This window comes from Montipora foliosa, chromosome 11 (genome assembly GCF_036669935.1).
Source record: "Montipora foliosa isolate CH-2021 chromosome 11, ASM3666993v2, whole genome shotgun sequence".
Classification (NCBI taxonomy): domain Eukaryota; kingdom Metazoa; phylum Cnidaria; class Anthozoa; order Scleractinia; family Acroporidae; genus Montipora; species Montipora foliosa.
Window position 1 is genome coordinate 7,527,306 of NC_090879.1, and position 25,811 is coordinate 7,553,116.

At 39.7% G+C, this 25,811-nt stretch overlaps 1 protein-coding gene across 2 annotated transcripts; it reads right to left on the reverse strand.

Annotated features, from left to right (window-relative positions):
* Positions 1-25,328, reverse strand: LOC137974739 (uncharacterized). 2 transcript variants are annotated; one of them, XM_068821696.1, is made up of 14 exons: positions 25,217-25,328; positions 12,881-13,666; positions 11,300-11,469; positions 10,502-10,675; positions 9,479-9,837; positions 8,963-9,242; positions 8,148-8,365; positions 7,587-7,855; positions 6,709-6,779; positions 6,579-6,628; positions 5,365-5,727; positions 4,811-5,075; positions 4,035-4,311; positions 1-3,082 (listed from the first exon to the last, which is right to left on the reverse strand). In XM_068821696.1, the coding sequence occupies exons 2-14, from the start codon at positions 13,339-13,341 to the stop codon at positions 2,941-2,943; spliced, it is 3,099 nt and encodes a 1,032-aa protein (XP_068677797.1). In that variant the 5' UTR covers positions 13,342-13,666; positions 25,217-25,328; the 3' UTR covers positions 1-2,940. The 2 variants fall into 2 exon arrangements, with proteins under 2 accessions (XP_068677797.1, XP_068677798.1); XM_068821697.1 differs by lacking the exon at positions 25,217-25,328 and adding an exon at positions 15,554-15,694.
* Positions 25,329-25,811: the final 483 nt, after the last annotated feature.

Genomic DNA, 25,811 nt, shown 5'->3' on the forward strand with positions numbered 1-25,811 from the left:
ATTTTGTTTGGCTGATACATGTAATTTAGTTTATATTATCGTTTCTGCACTCTTAGGCCTCATTGACAACTAAGTTTTCGTCGGATTCAGCAAGTCAATGTATACGGTTGTCCTTTGTACTCTTTCCTTTTATGCTCGCATCTCCGCGCTTTTACAAATCTCATTTCGTATGTGGTTGGATTTCCCTCCACCTCTTTCCTTTTTAAGCTCGTAATTTCTGCACAAGTGGGTCTGTCAGTTTCTGCCTTCACTTCGAAGAGTAACGTTCTCCGTATTTCGAAGTATCGGTGGTTTGCAACCACAATCTAGGGATACAGATAACAATGCTACAACATGCCTTATGCAAGATAACGTCATAAAAAAAGTAAAGTAAAGCAACCATATTTAACGTCGATAACTCGTAACAGTAATTCAACTGACAAACCTGAGGTCGACGGTGCGCTCATTTTACTCCCCCCTCTCCGTCAGTGCTCCGTTTTACGGGTATTTAAAGCTACTTAGCTACACGGAAAGGAAAGAAGTCGAAACAAGGGTGCGAAATCCGGGAATCGAACTCAGGACCTCTAGCACCAAGGCCGCGCACTAACCAGGACTGTGCCATCCTTGCTTCTTTATGCTCAAACGTTCAACACCAAGCCTCGTTTTTGCACAAAATTATTCAAAATGGGGATTTTTCGCAAAACAGCAAAGGGGACCAAGGGATTTTTGTCAAAAATGGCCGATTTTTTAGGCAAACTTTGGAAGGCCAAAAAAATAGGAAATACAAGCCCTATAATAGCCTAATTAGTATGGATGGAAAGCTAAACTATTGTAGATTTGTGCTATGCAAAGAACCCCATGAAAAACGAGCTATTAGAAGAGAAATAGCAATTGTTGTAAAAGTGTCGAAAATGGCGATTTTTTTGCAAAACAGCAAAGAGGGGACCAAAGGAAATTTGTCAAAAATAGCCGATTTTTTAGGCAAACTTTGGAAGGCCATCGCTTTATCTCTTCATACTATCCCGTAGAAATACTCGCTAAAGCCATTCGCAGTATGAAATAAATTAGAGGTATCAAAATACAGTGTAAGATTCTGAACTGAAACTAAGTCAATATGCAGACGATATGACGGTCATTTTAGATGGATCCGAAGAATGTTTCAAGAGTTTGATTTCATTGATAGAAATAAAAGGGGAACTGACAGGAACCCATGTATGGAACTGTAATACCTTGCCTTTGACTGAATGACAGGAAAACAAAGACGGATTAGGATACAGCATATCTCTCAGAACTACAATGAAAAGCTTACGAAAATTAACGCACTCTTACGAAGTTGGAAATTATGAAGACTCAGTTTACTGGGAAGAATTGTAGTTTTGAAGAGCCTCGTAGCATGTCAACTTGTCTACACACACATGAAATTGACCTGCTCCCAACTGAGTGGCTTCAGAGATCAGTTATAGTACAGCATCGCAGAGGTCACTGGGATTGAATGCCATTAAATCCGCCCCAGTTGTTCAAAGACTGTCACGGTCTAACTCTGCGGATTAGCCACTATCCAGAGTATAAAATATACTGCGCGTAAAACGTTGGACTATTTTTTCTTACACGCCTTTACTCGCCTTTACTTAGATGTGATTAGAGCTCGAGTGTGTGCAAATTCACAGTTAGGTGATCAAATAATGAAATCTTTGTAGATATTGAAACTCTAAGATATTGACATATCCACTGGATAAAGCTATCCGGCCTTTGAATGAGGGGGGCCAAGTGTCAAAAAGAGACAACTGCTTCAAATAGTTTACATAAATTTCATTTTGTTTAGGTTGTATTCTCACCTTTGCAAACAAATTATCGTGCAATTAGAGAGATAAACAAGATATTTCTTAAGTTTCTATGGAATGGTAAAGACGATAATATGATCAATATGATTCAATATGATTTAAGGAGGACTCGAAATGAAAGATATTACTTCTTTCAACAAATCCGACTTTTAAAGCTGCCTGGATGTGGAAAACTGTAGCCGATAAATGGAAAGCCGATAAATGGAAAGACCCATTGGTCAAAGAAGTTTCAGAAGTATGGTCTGAGGTTTCTTTTGAGGAAAAATAGTGTCTAAGGACCATCTTCTGACACAAATCATTAATAAGGATAAACGCCGAACCAGCAATATGTAAATCTCTGGTCAAACGGTGCATGATAGTTGATGATAGTCGAAGAGCCCTAAACTATCATGAATTCAACCTCGTTCCCAGGGTTCTCTCCTACTCGTTCCGGTGAACCCTGGAAACGAGGTTGTCATGCATGAACTATCACCAACTATCAAGCACGTGGTCAAAACGGAGCGAGGAAGTTAGGGTCTATGAAAATAGCGTCATGAAAAGTTGCAAACATAGTGTTAGTATGATCGATAGTATGATGAACTTTTTGAGGCGAAAAAGGGCGGCAGCGTGGGCTTGTTAACTTTAGTTGTTCAATACAGCGATATTCATACATAATCCCAGTGCTTTCACAGCATAGGAGTTCAAGTACACCTTTCCAGGTGACAGAATAGTGTAAAAGATGGTAGTTGACAAAAAATTGACTCAAAACAAATATTTTGCTTATTCGAAAGTGACGCAAACTTTAAGCTTGACATTCGTCATTCATTACGAATTGTCGATGTTTTATTTACAACAACCGCTCAAGCTATCTGTGGTGGCTAAGCAAAATCTGACAATGGGCAGTCATTCATCGATTATCAGATCCCACGCAAACGCCTTGTATAAAAGTGCGGAAACCAATATTTTTCTTTTTTTATCGCTGGATGATGTCAGTGGAATTTTCTTTCGATGGGCATGATGTGTGCGATCATTATTGCTGTCCGAACGCAACTGCCAAAACAGAAGACGTGATTCGTTTATGCTCTTCACTTTCACAGACCATAATTCGCGACAATTGAGTCTGCCAGAATTGAAACTGTTGCTATGGAGGAGATATTTCTGACCTACTGAAACCCTTAAGTGTCTCTTCAATCCGTTTTTCTCCATTCAAAGGATTCCTATTTCTGGCGACTGCAATTTTATCCAGGAGTGATGCCACAAGTGCTGTCCAACCGGTTTGGTGACTGTAAGTATAAAGCAAAAGAGAATTTCTACTGAAATTCATCGTAAACAAACCGTTAGCAGACTATAGATGAAATTAGAAGGAACGTATCTGCGTATCCCTTAGTAAACATCGAAAGTCATCTCTTCAAAAACCAAGTCTCCTATAGGCCCTCATACAGTCGCCAATATTTCTTGTTGCTTGTTGTTCTCACATTGCGGAGCAAGTTATGTTACACTGGGCAACTTGTCACATTTCGATGATCACATCCAGGTGATCTGGTGACGTAATTTGGAGGACTCGGAAGACAAATTTTAACGCCGTATCCCACAACCGCGCGCGGCCTTAGGTGTAGTTTCCAAACTCCCTGCGGTACTTCCATCGCCAAAACTCAACAGATCATTCCGTGTCTACCACATTTCCTGTTACTGAATGAACATTCAAGTAGAACCGACGAGATCTAACCTCGCCTCTGCCATGTTGAATTCAAAAATAAGGCCGCGCGCGGTTGTGGGATACGTCGTTAAAATTTTTCTCCCCAGTACTCCGAATTACGTCAACAGATCATGTGGTTAAGGGAACGTTTTCATTGGCTGATATGCCAAACCTTTGCGACACAAGTGGCAGGGCAGACGTTACACTACGAACTGAATGCTTCAAGAATTTGGTACACCGTTCCGTGAGAAGTTGCGGAAAGTATAGAAGTCAACTCTACTTTCCGCAACGGTTTCTGCAACTTGTCTCGCAACGTTTTTGGCGAAACAAGTTGTAAGAACAATTGCACAGTGTAACAGTGCCTTATAGTTCAGTTGTAAGGCATACTATATGAAAAGCATTTGGAAGATCCTAGATAAACTTCGAAATTTTGCGTTCATCTCCAAGTCACCATACATCTCGTTGAAAGTCGATTTGTTCACAAGTTAATGAGACAAAGGAGACAAAGGAGTGCCAGTCCCTTCGGCCTAGTTGCTCACCTTGCTCCACATCCTCTTCCGGTTTCAGGATCGAAGTACTCATAGAACAGTATCAGTTGGTTCCAGTCCTCTTTCGTTGCGTATTGCTTCTCGTTTCCGTGACAAGGCCTGCGACCATTCTTGTCAGGGAGAAACACTGAGGCCAACCGGCGAGAAAGCTCCAAGGAAACATCTTTAAGGCGCATTAGATTCCCAGAGCCAGTTGGGCATTCAACTTTGAAACTGTCTCCGTAAAAGTAGTCATGACGTTTGAGGGCTTCCACGATCAGATAGTTTACTGCGGTTAAACAAACAGGAACACTCAATTTAGCACACCGGTCTTGGTCACAAAATATTTTATTCTGGCAGAAAGCATTTTAAATGGAATGAAAGTACTGCAAGTCCATAGTGGATGGGGCAGCCTGCGATCCAACTAAACATCCAACTCCATTCCAGTCAATCGGTCGGTCACTCGGTCAAGCAATAAGCTCAGCAGTCAGTCACGCAATCAGTCAGTCAATCAGTTCATTACTCGGTCACTCTGTCATTAAGGTTACTATGTTACTCAGTCATTCAGTTGTCAGGCTGTCAACCCCCCGGCCATCATGCACATGGCTCTTGTGACTGACTGAAAGGTCGGTTGATCATTTATATTTTAAAGCAGTGTTTTGTAAATGTTGAAAACCGCAAGCAACAGTGATGATCCTCTTATCCCCTTTTAGTGATCCATAATTAGTGATTTCCTGATTTACAACCATTGTGAAGAGCGAAAGTGTTTTTCCTCTTTACGTACTCACCACAATACCAAATAGGTCCCCGCCAGTTGCTGTTTCCCCCAAACATGTATGTGGTAGATTCTCCTGGAACATAGCCAACTTGGTATGTTTTACCATCCAGATCTAGTTCATAAGGATGGTTCTCGTGAAAGCGTGACACGGAGCGAATACCGTAAGAGGAAAGGAATTCATCCTCGTCCAACATGTACGACAAAATCTTTCGTAGCTGTTCGCAAGAAGGAATTGCAAGGAGGTAGGAGTCCTCGTTTGGGTTTAAGTATGCTATCTGTTGAATCAAAGGAATGATATTAGCTGAGCATTATTCAACAAGCTTGGTGCTTGAATAGCTATAACAGGGCGGTTGCGCGTTCATTAATAATAGGTATCATGTTATTGTCCATCAGGCTTACAATACGTTTGGCGCCCTCAACAGATCACCATACAAAAATACACGTTAAAGTCACCTCAGAGGTTTCTCTTTGACCAAAATACAAAATAATTTAGGTAAAACCTGGTAAGAACAAATAGTTCCAAACAACCACTTTAGATAACTGTACGAAAAACAGACGACTTACTTGTGCTGCTCGGTCTCTCCTATTTTCCATGAACCAGTTTAACTGTTTCCTAAAACCAGGAAGGTTTTCCAAATACTTTCCATCCAACACCAAACACGCCACCAATGGAATGAGGCCGACCATACTGCGCACGCGTAAAGGAAAGAAATCCTCTCCCCTGTGAAAATGGTCGTAGTAGAATCCATCTTCCGGATCCCAGAGTCCAAACCCATCTGACATCTGATTAATGGCGTCTGCGATGCTGGTGAAATGTTCCAGAAATCTTATGGCCATGTCTTCATATACCGCGTCAGTGAGAGCGAGCTCTAAAGAGATGTTGAGCATCACCAAGGAATACAAAGCCATCCATGCAGTTCCATCCGCCTGGCGATGGAAGATAAACGATAATTTTCCCACACGTGCCAGAAAGACGGAGGCAGTGTGGCCCAGTGGTTAGGGCGCTCGCTGAATTTGGTTCAACTTCCCAGCTACACTTGGAAATAGCCAACTGGTTTGCCTCCGACCAGTTGGGATTCTTAACAGTTGTTGTTGTTGTGTTCTGTTGTTTCGTTTATTGTTTCATTGGTCCTGAAAAACCCCTATGGGGAGCGGTCAATTAAATATGTATCGTATTGTATAAAGTCTTTTCATACAAATTATTATACAAATTAAATTTCTGTTGAGTATTTTTATATTGGTAAAATGAGCAACTTTCAATTGTTGCTCTTTCATTTTCTTTTTAAATTAAGATTTCTTGTGGTGTTGTTGTTGTTGTTGTTGTTGTTATTATTATTATTATTATTATTGTTATTATTATTATTATTATTATTATTATTATTATTATTATTATTATGACTGATGTCTGGTTAAAATGGAGAGAAAGATGTTTGGGAAGTAAAAGTTATTACATGCAGCGTAACAAGAGAGATAAGCATTGCAGACTGCAGCGAAGAGGCCTTGTTAGGAACGCGAATTATCTCAATCGCACGCAATACGTTCCTTCGTGTATTCTTCAATCCCTTTGCAGGAATTTCTTCCTTATTCGGCCCGGCCATTGTCTTCTTCAAAAATGGCAGTCAAGCATTTTGCGAAGCAGAATACTGTGACTTACGCGCGCTTTCCCTGCAGGCTAGGGACTATTTATAGAACTTATTCAAATCAGGGTATTTCAGCTGATTTTGCAATTCAGTTGGTGAAAAATAAAACCGTTTTAAATGGCACATATAACTATTTACCTGGCAAAGACCATCTCCTATTGGCAGAGGTTTGGATCTGTCAAACACGCCTGTCATTAAAAACAACCCTATTAGCTCCACAATTTGCATCAAGGAACAGAAAGTCACGTTAAGCTACCAAGATAGTTACCAATATTATCGAGTCCAAGAAATCCTCCCCCAAATATATTCTTTCCTTCAGGATCCTTTCTGTTCACCCACCTATCAAAGGAAATTTAATTAGACAAATATCAAAATGCATTTTTACCACAAGTGCTTGTAATCTCGCAATCTGATTGGCTAATTTCCCGTTGTCGATAAGAGTCTAGACAATGATGTACGCGTCATGCTCGCGTCAATTTGTCACGCAATGTAATAGCCAATCAGGAACGCCCATTTTGGGAAATAAACCAATCATATTGCGAGAAGGTTATAGACAACACTTGCTTTTTCTTTGTGTCATGATCTTGCTCACGCTCTGAAATGAAAACTTTCTTTAGCGTTGAATATTGAGGTAAAAGAAATGCTGCGCCTCGTGAGGTCACAACATTTTGACCACTGTGATGACGAATAATATCACTGTCGATAAGAGTACAGACAACGCTGAACCACTTTTCGATTTGTTAATTTCATTTATTTTCTTCATTTATTTGCCTCAAGTGGTCACCGTATTAGTTATAGGTCTTACAGAGTATGGTAATAAGGAATTTTGCCGGACGCAAGAAAAAGTACAAAGGAATGTTACAGGAACAATTATTTGCCTCTACCTGATACTACAGTAAAATTATCAATGATAAGGGAGAACAACTTTGTTGAGTTTGAACATTCAGAATTCGAACGAACTCTTCAGGGACCCCAAATCTCCAGTCTGAAGCTTTTTCAAGCCAGCTTTCTCGGCCATTGGCAAAAGTCAAAAGACGTACGTCAGACTTTAACATGAGTTAATCTTTCTGAGTAAGAAGACAATCGACACCCAAGAATGAACAAAAGTAATAAAAGATGACCTGTATATTTTGTTCTTCTCCTCACCAAGTAAAGTTCAGCAGAAGTTTCTGGAAGCACTTCGCAAGGAAGACGGTATCCTTCTTTCCATACTTTCCAGTGAGTTCGTAAACGCGGTAACAGGCTAGAGCATGCACAGGTGGATTGACGTCACTGAACGCGAACTCATAAGCAGGAATCTGTCCGTTTGGCGCCATATATGTCTCGCGAAGGAACAGGATCAACTGATCCTTTGCGAATTCGGGATCCACTTTACACAACGGAAGCATGTGGAATGCTAAATCCCACGAGGCGTACTGGGAGAGAAGAATAGTCAGTCTGAATTTTTTCTAGCCAGCAGATAAGACGCCGTTTCTTCATCTGTGTACAGCATTATAATAAATTGTGAAGCAGAAAGCGAAAGAGACACAAAATACCAACAAACCCTGCACCCAAAATCATTGAATCACAAAATCTCTTCATGCATTTTTCGCGCTTGATAAGGGTCGTTTGATTGTCATAATCCCGTATTACGATAAACCGCGGTATTTTCGCTTATAGGAACCTCAAATGAAACCCATATTAATTTCACACTGCGAAGATACTCACCCAAGGGTATTCCCATTTGTCAGGCATGGATATCACGTCTTTGTTATGAAGATATTTCCATTCTGAGTTCCTCCCCTTTAATCGATTGGCGGGTGGGCAAGGCGTGCCGGGATCTCCTTTCAGCCACTCATCAATGACGTAATAATAGAATTGTTTGCTCCACAGTAATCCCGCGTAGGCCTGGCGCGAGACTTCCATTTCGGCATCCGAAAGGGAATCTGTTCACAAAAGAATTAACTCAAGTAATATGATTTATTTAAAACACATTTAAAACTTACACTATCGCTCAACACAAAGCCAATTATCATGTCACATCGATATAATTTAAAAGTTACTTTAATTACCACTATATTATGGAGTTTTTCAATGACTCACTTTGGGGTCCTCCGGTTGTAACAGTCAATAGCCAATTATTGTTTTGTTGTTCTCTACTCTGCACCGAGAGGTTTTCTCCGGGTAATCCGGTTTCCCTCTGCTCAAAAACCAACATTTGACTAGATTTACGTTAATTCTTAATTTCAGTTTAGAGTGTCCCCAATTAGTGCTCCAGCGATAGAACGACAAGACACTATAAATAAAGTTTCTTTCTTTTTTTCTTTTTTATTTTTGTATCTATTATCCTCGGTGCAATGATAAAAAAGCGAGCCTCAAGTCTAGTGTGCTGAATCTACTCTTTTTTGGATATGAAGAGTTCAAGTCAAATGGCCAAATAACAGAACAGATAACTATTAGCTACTGTTTTTCGTACTTTTTCCCATATTGCGCTTTCATGATGCATCCTTTAGGTATCTGTGACCAGCGAAACTTATAATTACCTGGTATAATGGTATTGTAAAACTTGTCAGCTTCGTGCTTTCTCTGGGACACGATATCATCAAACGCCGAGGTGGAGGTTGGCGGAAACATTTGATCTTTGTGAGCTGTAAGATGACATCGAATAATCTGCTGTCCCCCTGGTGGGACAGTAAGAACATAACGCGCTGCCATCTTTGTGCCTTCCTTACTTGGATTGACAGCCTCGATCTCGTTGTCGATAATATAACGATGGAAGGCGTCTTTAGTGAAATGCGATGACGTTGATGATTTGAAGAGTTTCTGTGGAGGGAAATGAGAAATCAACAAAGCTGAAGTTTGCAAGCCCCAGAGGCTGAATTTTCGGACGCCTTCCACTTGCCTCACAAATTTTTCGAGATTGTGCGAAACCTCATGCAGGCGCACTGTGCCGTTATAATTTATTACTCTCATAGGTAACTATTTTCACAATCAAGACCTCCTATCGTAATATAATCGTAATATAATCGAGTATGACAATACAGGTGGATTCAAATTACCTTGGAGTTAGTTTCATTTTCTGTGAAGATCAGCTCTGGTATTAGGCCGTCAGGATCCGCACTTACGGAAAATGTGTATTTTCCTAAACTGTCATGAGAGCATTCCACTTGTTTGGGAGCTGTTTGCACCATAATTGGCTTCCTCTTGCATACTTTGGACTTGGAATCAGTCATGGATGAGCAGCTCACGTGATCACAACCCCAGCTCCATGTGTTTCGGAACCACAGTGTTGGTAGCACATGCAACCGAGCTTCTTCACGTCCGCGGTTTTCAACAGTAATTTTAACAAAGATCTCGTTGGGCGTCTTCTTAGCGTACTCCACAAAAACGTTCCAATAGCGTCCGTCTTCAAACACTCCTAAGTAAACAGTAAACGCATTAAACAGGTTTTGCAAAAACAAAGATCCAAAAACATGGATCGAATGGATGTGAAAATTAACCTCCCTCGCAATGTAAAGTAAGAGTTAATTAAATTAAACTGTGGTAGCTCAGTTGAATTGGACGAGCGTTTGTCTGAGGATCCGAAGGGAATGGTTTCTAAAGAAACTGAGATAGTCCGTAGGTGGGGAGTAAAGAACGAAAATTTGATTTCACCAAACGAGTTGACTGATAAAGGTCGAATTTCCACCGCTGAGAAGATGAAATGACTCATTCTGACGTCTCGAGCATTGACCCTTCTTTAAGCGAATTCATGAAGTGTGGGTTTGTCTGTGGTTTATACGAAGCGGGGGATTTCTGCCTTATTTAAGTGGAGACATGGTAACGAAAAAAACATGAAAAACAAAGCTGCCCAATGAAATGGATCCACTCATTAATTCCACCGTGACAGAGATTGAGAGTGACGAGTAGAAAAATATACTTTTATTCGCAGGTTTCTGACGATCTGAAAGTACCTGTACCTCGTTTATAATAAATTAAATCCGGAAGGCTGGTGAGGGTATCATGAAATAAGTTTGCTGTTTTTAATAGACAATACTTGTTCATAAACGAGTCTTGAAAAAGAAAAACACGTTCTGTCTTACCTGTGTCGGTCAATTCAAATTCTCTGTCTTGTTTGGTTCTTTCCTTATTCTCTGTGACCAGTTTAACATAGGGATATTCCCGCTGTGGGTATTTGTATAAACCTTTCATGTAAGAATGAGTCGGAGTTGAATCCAGGTAGTAGTAGCATTCCTTCACATCCTCACCATGATTGCCTGTTGGGTAAAAAAGAAAAAGAGTACTTGATGAAGAGTGTCAAAAATTGCGAGTGCGCTGACCAATCACAGCAGGCGGAAAACAGTGCGATCAATCAAGCTTTCGAAGCAATTACAAAATACTTCTTGAAGCGCGGGAAAATATCCGCCTGCGAGTCGCGACTGGTTTTTCTTGTGTAGGAAACCAAACCGCGACGAAAAAGCAAACATTCATATTTATTTTCATTTATTTGTTTCGCTAAACTACACGCATTGCAACAAGTACCTTACACAGTACAAGTTTTCAATATGCGATTGATGATTGAGGGGATGATTGATTTTAAAAGAGAGTATGAAAATGTTCGATTCGGTCTTGCAAGAAAGCAACAGATTGTCGAACATTTGTTCTACAGAAAGCTCGGCAAAAATATGAAAAAATGATGATGGATAATTATTAGTTCATTAAGCTGGAGCTGACAACAACGACTACTAGGAGCCACGTCTTGATTACGTTACAGGTGCATAAATTATCTTATTAATATATGCGAGGAAATAACAATGACAAAATTATTAGGTCTAAGGAAACGTGATGCAACTAGTTCACTCCTTGTCATAGCCTCTTGCAAAATAGCTAGAAGGACTTACCTTCGGTTCCAGTGAGTCCAAAGAGCCGTTCTTTCAGAATGGGGTCATTTTCATTCCATAAAGCCAAACAAAAACACAGACGACATTCCCTGTCCGTGATTCCTAGCAAACCATCCTCTCCCCAGCGATAAGCACGTGATCTTGCCTGGTCGTGAGGAAAATACTCCCAGCTGAAAATCAAATAATTGACGTCAGATTGTTACGCGTGTATCGTGTTAATGATTATAAACAGAGTTATAACACTGCTAATTATAAAGCGCTTTGTGATCCACCAAAACGGTCAAATACCGAGATTAAATGAAATGAGACCAAAATTCTATACAGATTTAACTTACGCGAAAACCGTTAGTTCTTTGTGGCAGGAGTCTTTCCTATCGGACGATCGTATGATTGATTGTTACGTAACTTTTTATCCCCGAGGAGATCTAAAAATGACATTTCCAGAGATAAATTTTTCTTTGATATTCAAGAAGAGTGATCTTAAAATGAAAGTGACGTAAATTTTAGATAGAGATTATAAAGTATAAATAATAAATGCACCGGAACTTCGTGTACTTAGTACGTGCAGGTTTAACTGGTTACGAAATCCCCGCCAAAAGCAGAAAGAGAAGGTCTAGAATATCTCACGAAGTCTTTTTGCAATTTGGTTCCGATGCTCTTGAGCTTCCTCTAAAAACATGACGCTTTCTTAAAAGAAATATGAGAGATTGACATTAATTATTTCCTGTTATGTATGACTCAGCTCAGCTATATTTCATTGATGACCAGAAAAATACGAAAATGTAAATTAACGCCATTTCGGTGCAATACAATGGGCTGAAAAAGTTATTTCTTTCTACATTTAATGCAACAAAGGAATTCTTTCCGGAATTCAAGAAATAAAACAATTTGGACAAGGATTTTCCGAAGTTGTTTTTATGATTCAGCTCGATTTCATAACTGACCTGAAAAATACACAAATTTCAAAGATTTTTTATATCGAGGCAATGAAATAAGCCAAAGAAATGATCTTATTTTAAGTTTAATGTATAACGGAGAAGTTCTTTCTGGAGCTCACTGAACAAATGAGACAATTGAAGGATTTTCTGAAGATTTTAGCAGGAAGGAGACGAGGCTCTTAATTACGTTCTTGTAACTCTCAACAATCTCATTAACTTTCCAAAAGTTGAAGGAAACCGGACCTGTTTTTACCTCCAAGAGTGTCATGTAGTACGCCACTTATTAAACAGTATGGGAGGTTATAATCTCTAGACTTTTTGTTTGGTTTATAATTCCAGCCCCTTGTCTCCCAGTAGACAAGATTAATTTTTAGATTGCAGTTTGGTTTCTTCTCTCCATCTCAAATGTTGTCATCATAATTATATTAGGAAATTGTATCTTTGCAGTTCGGGGTCAAGGGTCCTTGAATGAACAATATCGTGCCACAAAACAATTTAGCTTAGTTTTCATTTTACTCCTGTTGTTTATTAGAATCATCTTGCGGGATGGATGACTCAAGTTAATTATGGGATTACGATGAAGGTTTATCAAAAACTGACAGAGAAAAAACATAAAACAAAATGAAAAGCAAACAATACGAACCAGGTCCCATCCTTTGAGTAATCTTCGCGAACCGTTCCCCATTGCCTCTCTGACAAAAAAGGCCCCCATTCTCTCCATGCCTGATCTGGGTCATTCTTGTCTTCTTCAAGCCGTTTGCTCTCCTCTGGTAGGCTCTTCCACTCTGAATCACTTGACTTAAGTCGCATTATCTCATTGCCAATTGAACCCATTCTTGAAAGCCGCGCGTTGAGGAGATTTTGGACAGACTCAAGGGAGGAGTAGCCATTTTTAAAATGGTCCCACAACTTGCGTAGAACAGGTCTCTTTGTCTCTTGCTTGAAAGTGTTTTCTTTATCTGGAAATCTCCAAAGGTCGCACATTGAAAGCGAGTGACGACGCTTGCGGAGTGCGTGCTTGTTTTGTGACTTTTCTTTAAATATTTCGCGATTGCCACTTTGCAGCGACCTTTTGCGGAGGAAGAACTGGTTAAAGTTATCCATGTCTGACTCAACACAGCTCTGCCTGAGACTAGTCTGGTGTCAAGTTAACCTCACTGATGCACGTTAATACTAGATTGATCTTCGCAATTTACTGCAATTATATAGCAATACAAATGACTTGTGTTGAAATATAAATCGATTATTTCATTTCCTTTACTTATATTCCAGGATAACGGTCGGGCGCTACTCGGCGTGCTGACCGTGTGGTGATTGGCATGAAACGTGACGCACGCGTGTGGTTCACATTGAAGGTGACTGAAGCATCAAGGCACCATAACGATATTTTATTCCCAACAAAGCTTTCGCGTACCCCACGCCTTATCAACTGAAATGTGAAATAAGCAGGTGTAATGATGGTTAATTCAAAATATTGTCCTTAATAAGTCCAATAAAAAAGGTAAAGGTAAAGTCTCTGTTACGAGCCTGAAGGCCCATTAACCCTAACCCATAACTCCAACAAGGTTCGAAAAACCTAGGGGTCAGGAAAAATCGCTGCCTTCTCAACACTTTAATTAGCGCATACTTAAAACCATTTTCTAAGAGCTATGGACAGAAAGCGGTTGGTGCTTTATGCATTAATGTTAGGGAAAAATGTCAAAAGTGCCACTGGATTTTTTTATCTAGACTACTGAAGAGGCAAGAGTAGGACACGTACCATGTTATTTGCCAACACCCAAGTTTCACCCGCCAAACTTAACAAACGTGACAAACGGGCCACTCAAACTGGATTAACGGAAACCGGAAGAAATGAAAACCTTAGTCATGATGTAGAATACACATGCTGATCATTGGCCTTCCTCACTATTAGCTACATTTCCGATCACAGACAACTTCTGTGAGCCTTAATCGTATCGATATCGTTTCGGTAAACTTAAATCTTAACGATTGATTTACTAACATGCCAGTAAAGTTCGCTGCAATCACTCAGCGGCCCAATTACAAAGCTACTTGACTGGATTCGCCAGACAAAAGCTTAATTTCTAATAATTGTAATATCCGTGTAATGTAATCAGGGGCACCGTACCCAACGAGAATAAACAATGCTAAACATAGCATTGTTAAACGTATTTTAGTATTTAGACGGTAGATATAGGCATATTTTTATCCCCTAAAAATTTTTCATCTGTTCGGATTTCCTACCTGAAAGTCTAGAAATCCGAAAAGTATAGGGATCAAAACTTACCTTTTCGAAAATTTCAGCCAGAAAAAAGGCTCCCGAAAATTCTAGGTGACCTTTTAGGGTAAAAATCCATTAAAAATGGGCAATTATACCAATTTTTAGATGTTCGAAAATCCTAGGACAGGCAGGCAAGCAAGAAATTTTACAACAAATGTTCCGAAAATTCTAGATCTCAAATCGTCTTCCGAACAGATATTTACCGAAAATTGACGTTGGGTGTCCCTGTGTAATGTCCTTAAATTAAACCTGGTCCACCAATTGCGTGAGTGTTATAAAGTTCTTTTCCCGAGGAATCGATTAATTGACATAATTCGTTGTTTTACTTAAGCTTAGAATTATTATCATTTGCCAATATCCGAATAGTGTTTCAGTTTGTTGGGCCAAATGAGACGACAATCTACTGGTTGTCGTGCCGTTGAAGCCGATTTCAGATCATTCCAATCTTGACTTCCAACAAAGTTATCTCGACAAAGAAGTTATATGCTCGACACAAAAGTTATGCTCCGTGTAATTCCCTCAAAACCACATATATTACATGCGTCTTTCCTGCGGGACAAATTTATTAAGCAAGGGAACCCCATGCATTGCGGACCAAAAAACAACGGAAGTCATGTGAGAGTTAACTTTTTGTTATCAAAGTCAAGGGAGAAAATTTCGTGAAATTTTTAAATTCAAGCGGCGCTTTAATGCCCAGTAGTTGTTTTGGAAAATTTTACAACCAGTGAATGCCAGCTAGAGATCTATTGACCCAATCAGAATGCCAACTGAAAACGCAATATCCGGGCCGGGGTCGAAAGTTAACTGATGAAACGTATTCCTATTACTGAATTTAAATGTAGCCATGTCACGTTCGAGTGACGTTCAGATAGATGTGTTTGCTCGCAGTAGCTTAATTTTTGTGTGTGCTAACAGTGTTCCACTGTCGCTAAGGCAGCTCCTCAGTTGTTCAATAACCAATTATTATTTATTATCAGTGGTTCAATTAAGCTGTATTTTACAATGTTTTATACTACTTCTGGTTTAGAGTTTTACCTTGCTGGCTGGTCGTCAGCATCGGCTAATTAGTGAATAAGAGCGTCAAGTACTCGTGAAATGCTCGCTGTCTTTGTGCAGTAAAGTCGTGCCTTCGGTTACTGAGTGGCTGGTACTCTGCGAAACATTTGTTTCTGTTTTTTTCCATTTTCCTGTAGTAATAGTCGTCGTCGTAGAAGTAGTCGTAGAAGCAGCAGTAGCAGTCGTCGTAATCGCACATAGTCGTAGTCGTTGTCGACGTCACAAGAAGTGGTTTTAGGAGGGTCATCATGTTGAATGACATTTTTTCTCCGTTTCCTAGTTAGTTTTTTTTTTTTGCGCCTTTTTCCTATCTTGGGTCCTGCGCTCTGTTAGTTTTGTCGCTACCCACTAAGTTTTATGTTTTATTCAAGGTCGAGGCGAGGGGTCTTAAGCTTTTCAGTGCTTCGGGACAGGTGCAGATTCAGATGCTCAATGTAAAGCAACTTTTAACGGATCCTTTTTTCGTTCCGCAAACCCCTTTACAGGGATAAGCGATTTCGGACTTAGAAGTCAACCTTTTTTATCACGCCTATGCAGAGAAATTTAATTATACAAAGGAAACACGTTTACCCCGGTTCATTTGAAATTGCCGCAAATCAGATTTCCGGTTCTTCTGGTGTTAGCGGACGAAAATTGTCGTGCAAGATTTTGCGGTCCAAAGATAAGGAAGTTCTTATTTTTTTCAATGAAGTGACATCAAAAACATAAGAAAATTCGTTACGTCGATTCTCGTTTCGCCGTTTTGCCGATTGCTAACAGCCCCGCTATTTCACATACCAAGTTTAAAAAAAAAGCACACACACTAACAAGGACTTGAAAAAATACGCTGTTCGCGTTTGAGCCTAGCCTTGTTCTCATTTTGTTACGGTAATGTAACTTATATAGCGCATTTTTCATGCCGAACATGATCAAATGTCCTTTACAATTTAATAAAATAAATAAAAATAAATAAAATTACAAGCAGATAAATGGTACGTTTGTACCACACGTGTATAGAGATACATGAAATAAGTAATAGACTTGAAAAAGGTACAATGCTCCCAAGAAAATAAGTAAGAGGCAGAATAAAGAATTTTATGTCTAAAGGAAAAAAGTCGATTCAAGGAAGCACAAATTTGATGATAAAAGAAAGGCAAACACAAAGAGAACAACATATAAAAACATCAAATCAACAAAACGACAGAACTGAACTGCAACCGTGAACTGGCCGGAGGCAAAGCAGTTGGCTGTGCAACCTCGAAGTGCAACCGAGCTCTTTTAAGAAAAACGCAATGACTACCAGTATTAAATTCAAAGAGTGCTCAGAACGGGTCTTGAACAAGGAATCTTCGGATCTACTGACAAACTCCCTAACCACTGTGCCGGTTTCTGTCCTGGCTCTCACGCCCGGGTGGGGGTGGGGAGACTCTCAGAAAAATTGGATGGGGGTGTGCGGCCCTCTTCCCGAAACCCTTACCCTGTTTCAGACCAACCTACCACATTTCAGGCCTGACCAAATATTTGATTCCCCTATTTCAGACCTATTCCAGCTGTTACACGGTTGGCTTAGTAATTTGAGAAGGGCTTTGTTGATGGTCTTATCGCCTAATGATGAGGTCGTGCATGTAGTGTCCATCGTTAGGCATACGTGAACCGTCCTAGTTTGACACTTCTACTCTAGCATTTGCTGCAACAAAAACAGTACGGATATTGACAGAAGAGCAAAGAATGCAATGAACCAATCAAATCCAAATCCATTTTACCGGTATTTAACTTGCCAAAACGCGAAGAAATGCGATCGCTTTTGAGTCTCGTTGGCAGTGAAAAACAAGTGGCCAGAGATCAGGCCTAGATACAGAAATCCGGATTTAGAATGCTTATCAAAAATCCGGATTTAGAATGATTTAGGGGGTGCAGGGATGGCGCAGTGGTAAGAGCACTCGCCTCCCACCAATGTGGCCCAGGTTCGATTCCTCGACTCGGCGTCATGTGTGTGTTGAGTTTGTTGGTTCTCTACTCTGCACCGAGAGGTTTTCTCCGGGTACTCCGGTTTCCCCTCTCCTCAAAAACCAACATTTGACTTGTTGTGTTAAAATTGTTAATTTCACTTTACAGTGCCCCCAATTAGTGCTCCAGCGCTAAATCCACTAGACACTTAAATAAAGTTCCTTTCCTTTCCGATAGCATAAAAACAAATTTGGGTGGTTCTAAGAAGCTTCTTGCACTGTTTCCAAGCGGTCTCTTGCCATTCACATACCACTGGTCAGTGGTTTAGCCCATACGTTAGTTATGTTTCCAGCATGCCTCGTTAGCATCACAGTAAGGCCTGAAAGCAGAGGAAGCTCAACATTTTGAACCATTTTGAAGGTGTTTGCATGCACTTTGACCACAGGTCACAAGATTCTCACATTTTATGCAAATTATCTGATTATTTCGAAAATTTTCTAATAAATTTCGAGATTTTTAGGGATAAAAGTGGGATTTATTTACATTGTTTGGAGAATTTCCGGATAGATTTTTAGGCCATTTTTCGGGATTTTATGTATCTGGGCGTACCAGAAATCACTTAACGTAGCACTATCAACACTTACACAGAATCTCTTCGTCTTTCTAAAAACAACTACTTTCTTGAGCATCCTTTTTACTATTAACACAATACTTGTGTGACTTCGTTTTCTCGATGTTACTGAAGCGATGGTGCCGCGATTTGGAGTGACAACGACCTTGTTCTTTGCGCGTGTTTGCATGGGGAATCTCTTCTTAAGCGGCAAGATGGATTCGGTCATCGTGTCTCGCATATTCGAGACAAAATTTTAGCTCGTGCAGAGCAAGTGCCTAAACACTAAGTAACAAAAATATGGCACAAGCAGCTTCACTTCAAAACATGTTGCCAGTTCCTTCGCCGGTATTCATGGGATGACAAACAATTTATCATTTCCCAATGTTAATCATTTTTCCTTTCATATGCTACGTGCCGGTAGGTATTGGTACAAAGTAAACGAGCATTTTCTGCAACACACAAATTCCTTTTTCAAACTTTTGTTATGGGCGACTTTTGTGGCGTTCATATTGAAATGCGAAAAGAAGAAAATAAGATATTACCGGAATCAGAAACACTCAGGGCAGTAACCAGGTTCGAAAAGTCTGGCTCTAACACTGATCACTTATGCTGCAGTTTTCTGAAGGTTAGGCGCTTTGTGTTTTGGGTGCTTTTGAACTGAAATTGCTAAATTCTACCATCCAAACTGTGAGAAATACGTTAAGTTAACGGATCAAGGGGGAGGGTTCAGGGGGTGCGCAATTTCCCCCCCCCCCCCCCCCCGAGTTGACCTGAGGCTTTCTAATACAACTGGTATACGCTATTCCTTTGTGGTGCACCCTCCCCTAAGAAAAATACTGGATCCGCCCCTGATTAGTTGTGATTAAGACATCGACTACGATCAGTTGTATTCATAGTTGGTGCAACAACAACTACAACAATATTCATTACAACACTTTACAAAAGGATTAGCTGGAACAGATCCCACCTAAAAATAGCATAGCTAAATAACTCGTAAAATTGCCGGTTACAAACACATGTTCACATGGAATAATGGTACCGAAAAAGAAAAATACATTAAAACTATTAATAGTACAATTTAGTAGTATCATTACATGTAGTATTAACTTTCGGACAAGTCACTGTTTTTCAGCGTTAATTCAGTCGTCATGCCTTGATTTATATCAGTAATTGAGAAAAAGAATCCACCGTCTTTTGCTGGCCCAAGACAAGAGCAACCTGTTTAAACGCGTTTACCATTTGCAGCAACAAATATCAGGCGGATGTCAACAGGCTTCAGTTGAGGCTAATGGTAACAAATGGGCGAAATGTGCACGGTGCTGAGCGTGATCCGAGTCACTTTTAACTTTGGCAGTTGAGTTGTCAACTATCCTTAGACATCACGACTTATACGAAGATCTCTCGGAGATAAAGGCAAGGTAACTAACCCTTTTGACAGTCTCGTTCTGTCTGTGTTGTTTGCCATTAATCAGTCGGGTAAGATTTTATCAAATCTGACCACAAGTGCAAACATTTATTCTGCTAGATCACTGCAGCTGATGCCAAATTCTTCACTAAAGGGCAATTTTCTGAGTCTCGCCTAACTCTGTTATATCCAGCTTTAATTGTCCTCTGAAGTCTTAACTGAACTGGGTTCACAAGTTCTAAGCTAGAAACAGATCAAGTCTGTCCTCTGTTTTTCGACTGCTGTCAGTTGAACTCCATCTTTTGCGTTTTCATGGGTTTCTTCAGGGGTACCCAATGTCAATATTCGGAAATTTCTCTTCGGAAGTCGATTTGAGATCTAGAATTTTCGGAACATTTGTTGTAAAATTTCTTGCTTGCCTGCCTCTCCTAGGATTTTCGAACACCTGAAAAATGGTATAATTGCCCAATTTTAACAGATTTTTACCCTAAAAAGGTCACCTAGAATTTTCGGGAGCCTTTTTCCTGGCTAAATTTTCGAAAAGGTAACTTTTGATCCCTGTAATTTTCGGATTACTAGACTTTCAGCTAGGAAATCCGAACAGATGAAACCGTGCATTTTTAGGGGATAAAAATATGCCTATAAGTACCGTTTAAATACTAAAATACGTTTAACAATGCTATGTCTAAGTGGTTTTGAACTATATTCTCGTTGGGTGCCCCTGGTTCTTGAATTTGCTAGTATTCGAGGCACATAATATCACTATCGGGCAATGCCCTGATTGTATTCAGCGTCAATTTGATTTACCCACATTTTGATTGTATACGCGCTTTTATAACAACCTTTTTTATAAGAACGTTCAAAAAAGAACATACCCTGGCTGAGAGTCAATGATCGAACAACGTCTTTATTTTGAGCCGGTCAACTCAAGGGGTTACGTTAACTCGCAACTCACTAGCACGATCTCTCCTTTTGCATTTGCAATCTCGTATTTCAGTCATAGGTAAAGAAAGTGATTTACTGTTGTTACGGCGGCGAAATTATAGAGAGTTCAAGATTTCGTATCGCGTTAACGTGAAACGTCGAACGGGAAACAGAATTCTACTGTTTGCCAAAAAGCGTGCGGAAAACTATCTTATTCTAACTTGTCTCTCTCTTATGAGAAGTTCCTCGATACCTGTAGCTAACAGGCAACTAATGAACTGGCATCAAACGAGTTTCTTCCACTTTTGACAAAATGCAAATTTTACTTAATCAGCGTTAGGCGTTTGCTGAACACGTGAAAGTGCTAAATCTCTCGATTTATAACTGCTGACACTCGTCATACCCGAGACAGGCGATATCTTGTTCTAGTCTATGATGACAAAGCAAACATCGTGTGAATTCTGGAGTCGATGAAACAACAAAAACGCCTTTGTTTTAAGTTAGGAATTGTCAGTAGTGTGTGAACTTGATATCACTGTGGCAGAGTATCGCTGACAAACTCGGTAACGTGTTGCTTGCAAACAATCGGGCGCTGTTCGATCTTTCTGTTTGTTCGATTTTAAAATGTTTGAAAATACCATTTTTTTTAATATGCCTCTAAGCTTCTCACTGGTGATATAAATGTTGAAGTGCCTAATGAAGTAAAGATTCCATGAAACGCGATCCTTTTTTAGAGGGTTTCTTGCTCAGACCGATCTGTAAAACCCTTCAACAAATTGATGGATTTTGTCAACGAACAACTAGCAAATTTAGACATGTTCTTAACGCGTTTAGTTTAAGGTTTCTCTTACTTAAGGTTTCAGTTACTTGAAACTGAAACGGTTTTTACTACAAATTTGAAATTTAGCCCGGCAACTCGGTGGGTCATCCTTGCACTCGTGGAGGTTTGCATTTCATGATGATAAATGCGCTACCGAAACGTGTGCAAATGATCTCCAGACCTCAGCCCCATTACTCCAAAGACGAAAAAAATTTGAATTTTACCGTGAAAGCCTCACAGTCAGTAGGGAGTTTAAGAAACCACGACGGCTATGGGGACGAAAACGTCACTTCAAAATATACGTTTCAGCTATTCTATTTATTTCGGGATTATTCAACCTTGTTTACATTATACAATATGTGCGAAGTGTCCTATAATTCGATTGGTACGGACGGATTTGAAGTAAAGGGAGAGCCTGAGACTGAAAGATCCATTGTAGTTTGTCCACGTTGTCGTCAAAACCTTAAATTTGTTCATTTCACGTAGTAGTTTTGACGAGTAGGGAAGAGAAATGTACAAAAATGCGTGCCGCACGTGCAGCACGATCATTTTGTTTCTTTTAACCAATAATATTACTGCTTTTTAGCGTTGTCGTTGCCGTAGCCGTCGTCGTTTCTTTAACTCCCTAATATTGACCACTGACGCACCGAACGTAGCATGTTCAAAGCTTTTCTATCTCGTGCAGACACCAGACAACCGATTTCCCATTGCCCTAGCCTGTTCCAGGCTCTCAGATAGTAGAGAAAACGAAAAGAACTGCGTGTGAAAAGCGAGTAGGGGCTTGGGTCGAGGCTACCATTGCCCTCTTTCACATTCCGGCTCGCGACATCTACGCTGATTGATATGCCCCCTGAAACGCGTGTTGAAAATTGTCAGTGAAATTAGAAAAAAAAAACAACTGTCAGGAGCATGATAAAATAAAAGTGACGAGTACTTCAGTTTATCTGTACACAAAAATTTGGTTTTATCAACGGAGTTGATAATGTAAATTGGCCACCGTACAGAGATTCTAAAAGCTGACGTTTCGAGCGAGGGCTAACGCTCGAAACGTCAGCTTTTAGAATCTCTGTACGGTGGCCAATTTACATTATCAACTCCGTTGATAAAACCAAATTTTTGTATACTACTTCCCCACCGACGCAGCACCACAGTTTCTTTAGAAACTACCCCTTCATTTATCTGTACACAGGTTTGCAAGTAAACTTTCTGGGCCGCCCTCCTTAGGGGCTGATGATAGCGATTAAATTAACAATTTTATAACACTGTGTAGCCAATTAGCATGAGGCAGACCAGTTTGCTCTTTATAAGCACAACCGGTCGTGAAGTTTGAGCCCCACAGAATAATTGCAGCTAATGGTTAGAGCATGACAGGAAACTGGGAACGCCGCGGTTGATCCCTCGGCCGCCACACGACCTCGTTTAACTTCACGCGACTTGCGTACACGTGCACTCTATGAGTAAAGTCGAATGCGAACATGCAGGCATAAGTTTAGTTTAAGTTTAAATGATACTTTGTCGTGCTAATACGAGTTAAAAAAAAATACGGAAGATACAAAAAGTGCATGACTGGAAAATAATTGGGGAAAACTAAATTCCCATACAAAGAATATTCTCCAATATTAAACATTCTAAAAATTAAGAAATAAAGTTTAATTGCGGGCCAAAACTAGCCTAATTAAATTGCATACCAAAATTGACACTAAAAATTATGAAATAAAATTTAAATACGCCCCAAGGTTAATCGAATTAAATTACATACTTGTCACTCACGAGTTACATCTGATTTAAAATTGACACAAATGATCTTATCATGAAAGGATTTAAAACTGCTTAATGAAGGTGCATGCATAATGTTCAATGGAATACTATTCCAGTCTGTTATGTAGAAATTAAAAAATGAAAATTTAAAATAATTTGTACCGTGTCTTCTTAAGTCTTATCTTAAAAGTATGCTTTCCTCCGCGTTTTCGCATTTCTCGGAGTACGATGAGGATAGAGTTCGTATAGACTTGCTCATTGGTCGTGTGAACAGCACGTGCTAAGATGAGTGTCGCTCTAAAACCCGGATGTTTATAAATTCTGGTTTTCGGCCGAGACTTGAACTCTCTGGGGAAGTTTCACTACAATATCAAAGGAAATCCACTGTAATGCTATCCCTGACTTTCACTTGAATAACCCGATCAAGGGTCAAATAAATTCGCCACTCAAGGTAATTTCAAAACAGTGGAGAAACGAACAGAGAAAATATACACTCATTTCAATTCTTTCTGTAGTGATTTATTTTAGTCGGTGATTTTATTTGAGGAGCCATTCATTTTTCGTGGGATGGGCCGAGAAAAGAAAAGCCGGGCTCAGGATAAGTGGTCGGAGTCAGTTTTCCCCGGCCTCTTTTAGGACCTGAAAACCATCTAGAGTATTTTTGGATAACCCCCCGGCAAACTAAGTGACTGGTGATGCTGCAAATGTCATCAATTGTAAAGTTTTCGCATGATTACAAAGATAGCTAAAGCTAGAAATCTGTTTGGGCTTGAAAAGCAGTAGAATATCGATAAAATAAATGATAAGATAATATGCCAGTTGATTGGCTTTTCTTCACAGCTAACCCTTGGAGTATTTCATCGTCATAAACGTTTCTGCAAATGTTAATTCCAGGAACTTTAAAGAATATTATTTAGATTTCATGTTTGAAACATCCGCGGTGCTGATCCCTTTATTTTCGGGATAAAAATCCCGCGTTAAAAATTACGCTTCGTCATGTTCACAGAATTTCTACTTTGACTGAAGTAACAAACATTTAGTCTCACATGACTTCCGTTGTTTTTTAGTCATGCATGGGTTCAGCAGGAAAGACGCATGTTTAATTGTTATATCATCGGTGGTTTTGAGGGAATTACACGGAGCATAGAAAACTAAATTTCATTTTTTGTGGAAACAAGGTTGAAGTGATCTGAAATCGGTTTCAGCAGCACGACAACCAATAGATTTCGGTCTCACTTGGCCCAACAAAATAAACCGGCGCCATTCGACCATTGCGAAATAAAAATGCTACGCAACAAATCATGGTAATTATCGATTCCGCGGGAAAAGAAGAACTTTAAAATACTCACGTACATTGTAGTTTTAAGGAAATTACACGGATAATTTTTATTACTGCAAATTTAGCTTTTGTCTGCCGAATGCAATGAAAAAGTTTCATAGATGAGCAATGGCGAGATTGCAATGAAATCCTGGCATGTTCAAGTACAAATCAATCATGAAGTTTCTTGAGGTTCGCGGAAGTTGTCTGTGATTGGAAATGCAGCTGATAGCAAGAAACAACCCGGTGCATTTTGGTTTCCAATGGTCCGCCTTGTATTCTTCATCATGACAAAGGTTTTCGTTTCTTCCAGTTTCCGTTAATCCAATTTGAGTTGCCCGGTTGTCACGTTTATCAAGTTTGACGAGTGATCTCGTGTAAGATACATGGGTGTTGGCAAATAGCATGATACGTGCTCTACTCTTGATTCATCAGAAGTACCCACGGGATCCGCTCCGCAGAATATCCGCTCTGCAGACTTGAGTCGACCTGGCTGGGAATCTTAGGTCAGGCTAGAGTCTTCCTTGGTTATCGACGGATAGATAGCTGGCAAATTTTTTTGTGTGCACTAATAGCTTACATATCGGTTTTGGAGATCAATTCTGGCTGGAGAATACTTTAAAATGAAATTACTGTTAGAAGCGTGCAAAAAAAAACTTTGTTTTGGAAAAAATGCTTTCAATTTAAAAACAGGCAGTTTTGGTTATTTATTAAAGTTTTCTTTGTCAGCAAACAATAGTTGTCTGTTCTGCTGTCATTTAGAGTGAATTTGTACTTTACCTTCAAAGCCCCCTTTTCCCTCCGGCAATTTTAATTTAATAAATTACTCAATTTAATTAAAATTGATTTATAATGATACGAAACAAAGTTACTCTTACTATTCCTGGCTGGCAAAACAGTGCGATGAGAACTTGCTGGGAAAACCAGTTTTTCATGAGTTGTGCTGGCTGGGAAAAAGCATCCTCTAAACGGATCTTCTCATAGATATTTAGTGCTAGCTGGCTGTGAAGAGCGTGTATTATTTTCCCACGGTAGTTCATTATTAACTATAAACCTCTTATTAGATGTCAATTAATCGTTGCAAGCAACGACAAGTCAATATTGAAATTTCTCTCGTTGGGTACTTCTGAATATTGAAATTTCTCTCGTTGGGTACTTCTGATTCATCGGTGGTCTAGATAGAAAATCCACTTTTGACCTTTTTTCCCTAAAATTGAAGCATTAAGCAACAGCCCCTCTCTGCCCAAAGATCACAGCAAATGGGTTTGAGTATGCGCTAATTAGAATTGTTGAGATGTGGCAGAGATTTTTCCTGACCCCAGGTAATAGGTTTTTTCGAACCTTCTTGGAGTTCAGTATTAAGGCCAATATTTTGAATAATATACCTACTTATTTCGCATTTCAGCTGATAAAGCGTGGTGTACACGTGAGCTTTGGTCAGAATAAAATATCGGTATCGTGCTTTGATGCGTC

Bases quoted from the DNA above. Each gene is read 5' to 3' on its own strand.
- LOC137974739 (XM_068821696.1), bottom strand. From the start codon at position 13,341: ATGGATAACTTTAACCAGTTCTTCCTCCGCAAAAGGTCGCTGCAAAGT. The intron at 5,076-5,364 runs GTAAGTCGTCTG...TTGATTCAACAG, and splicing joins GGAGAGACCGAGCAGCACAA to ATAGCATACTTAAACCCAAA. The intron at 4,312-4,810 runs GTGAGTACGTAA...GTTTAACCGCAG, and splicing joins GGGACCTATTTGGTATTGTG to TAAACTATCTGATCGTGGAA.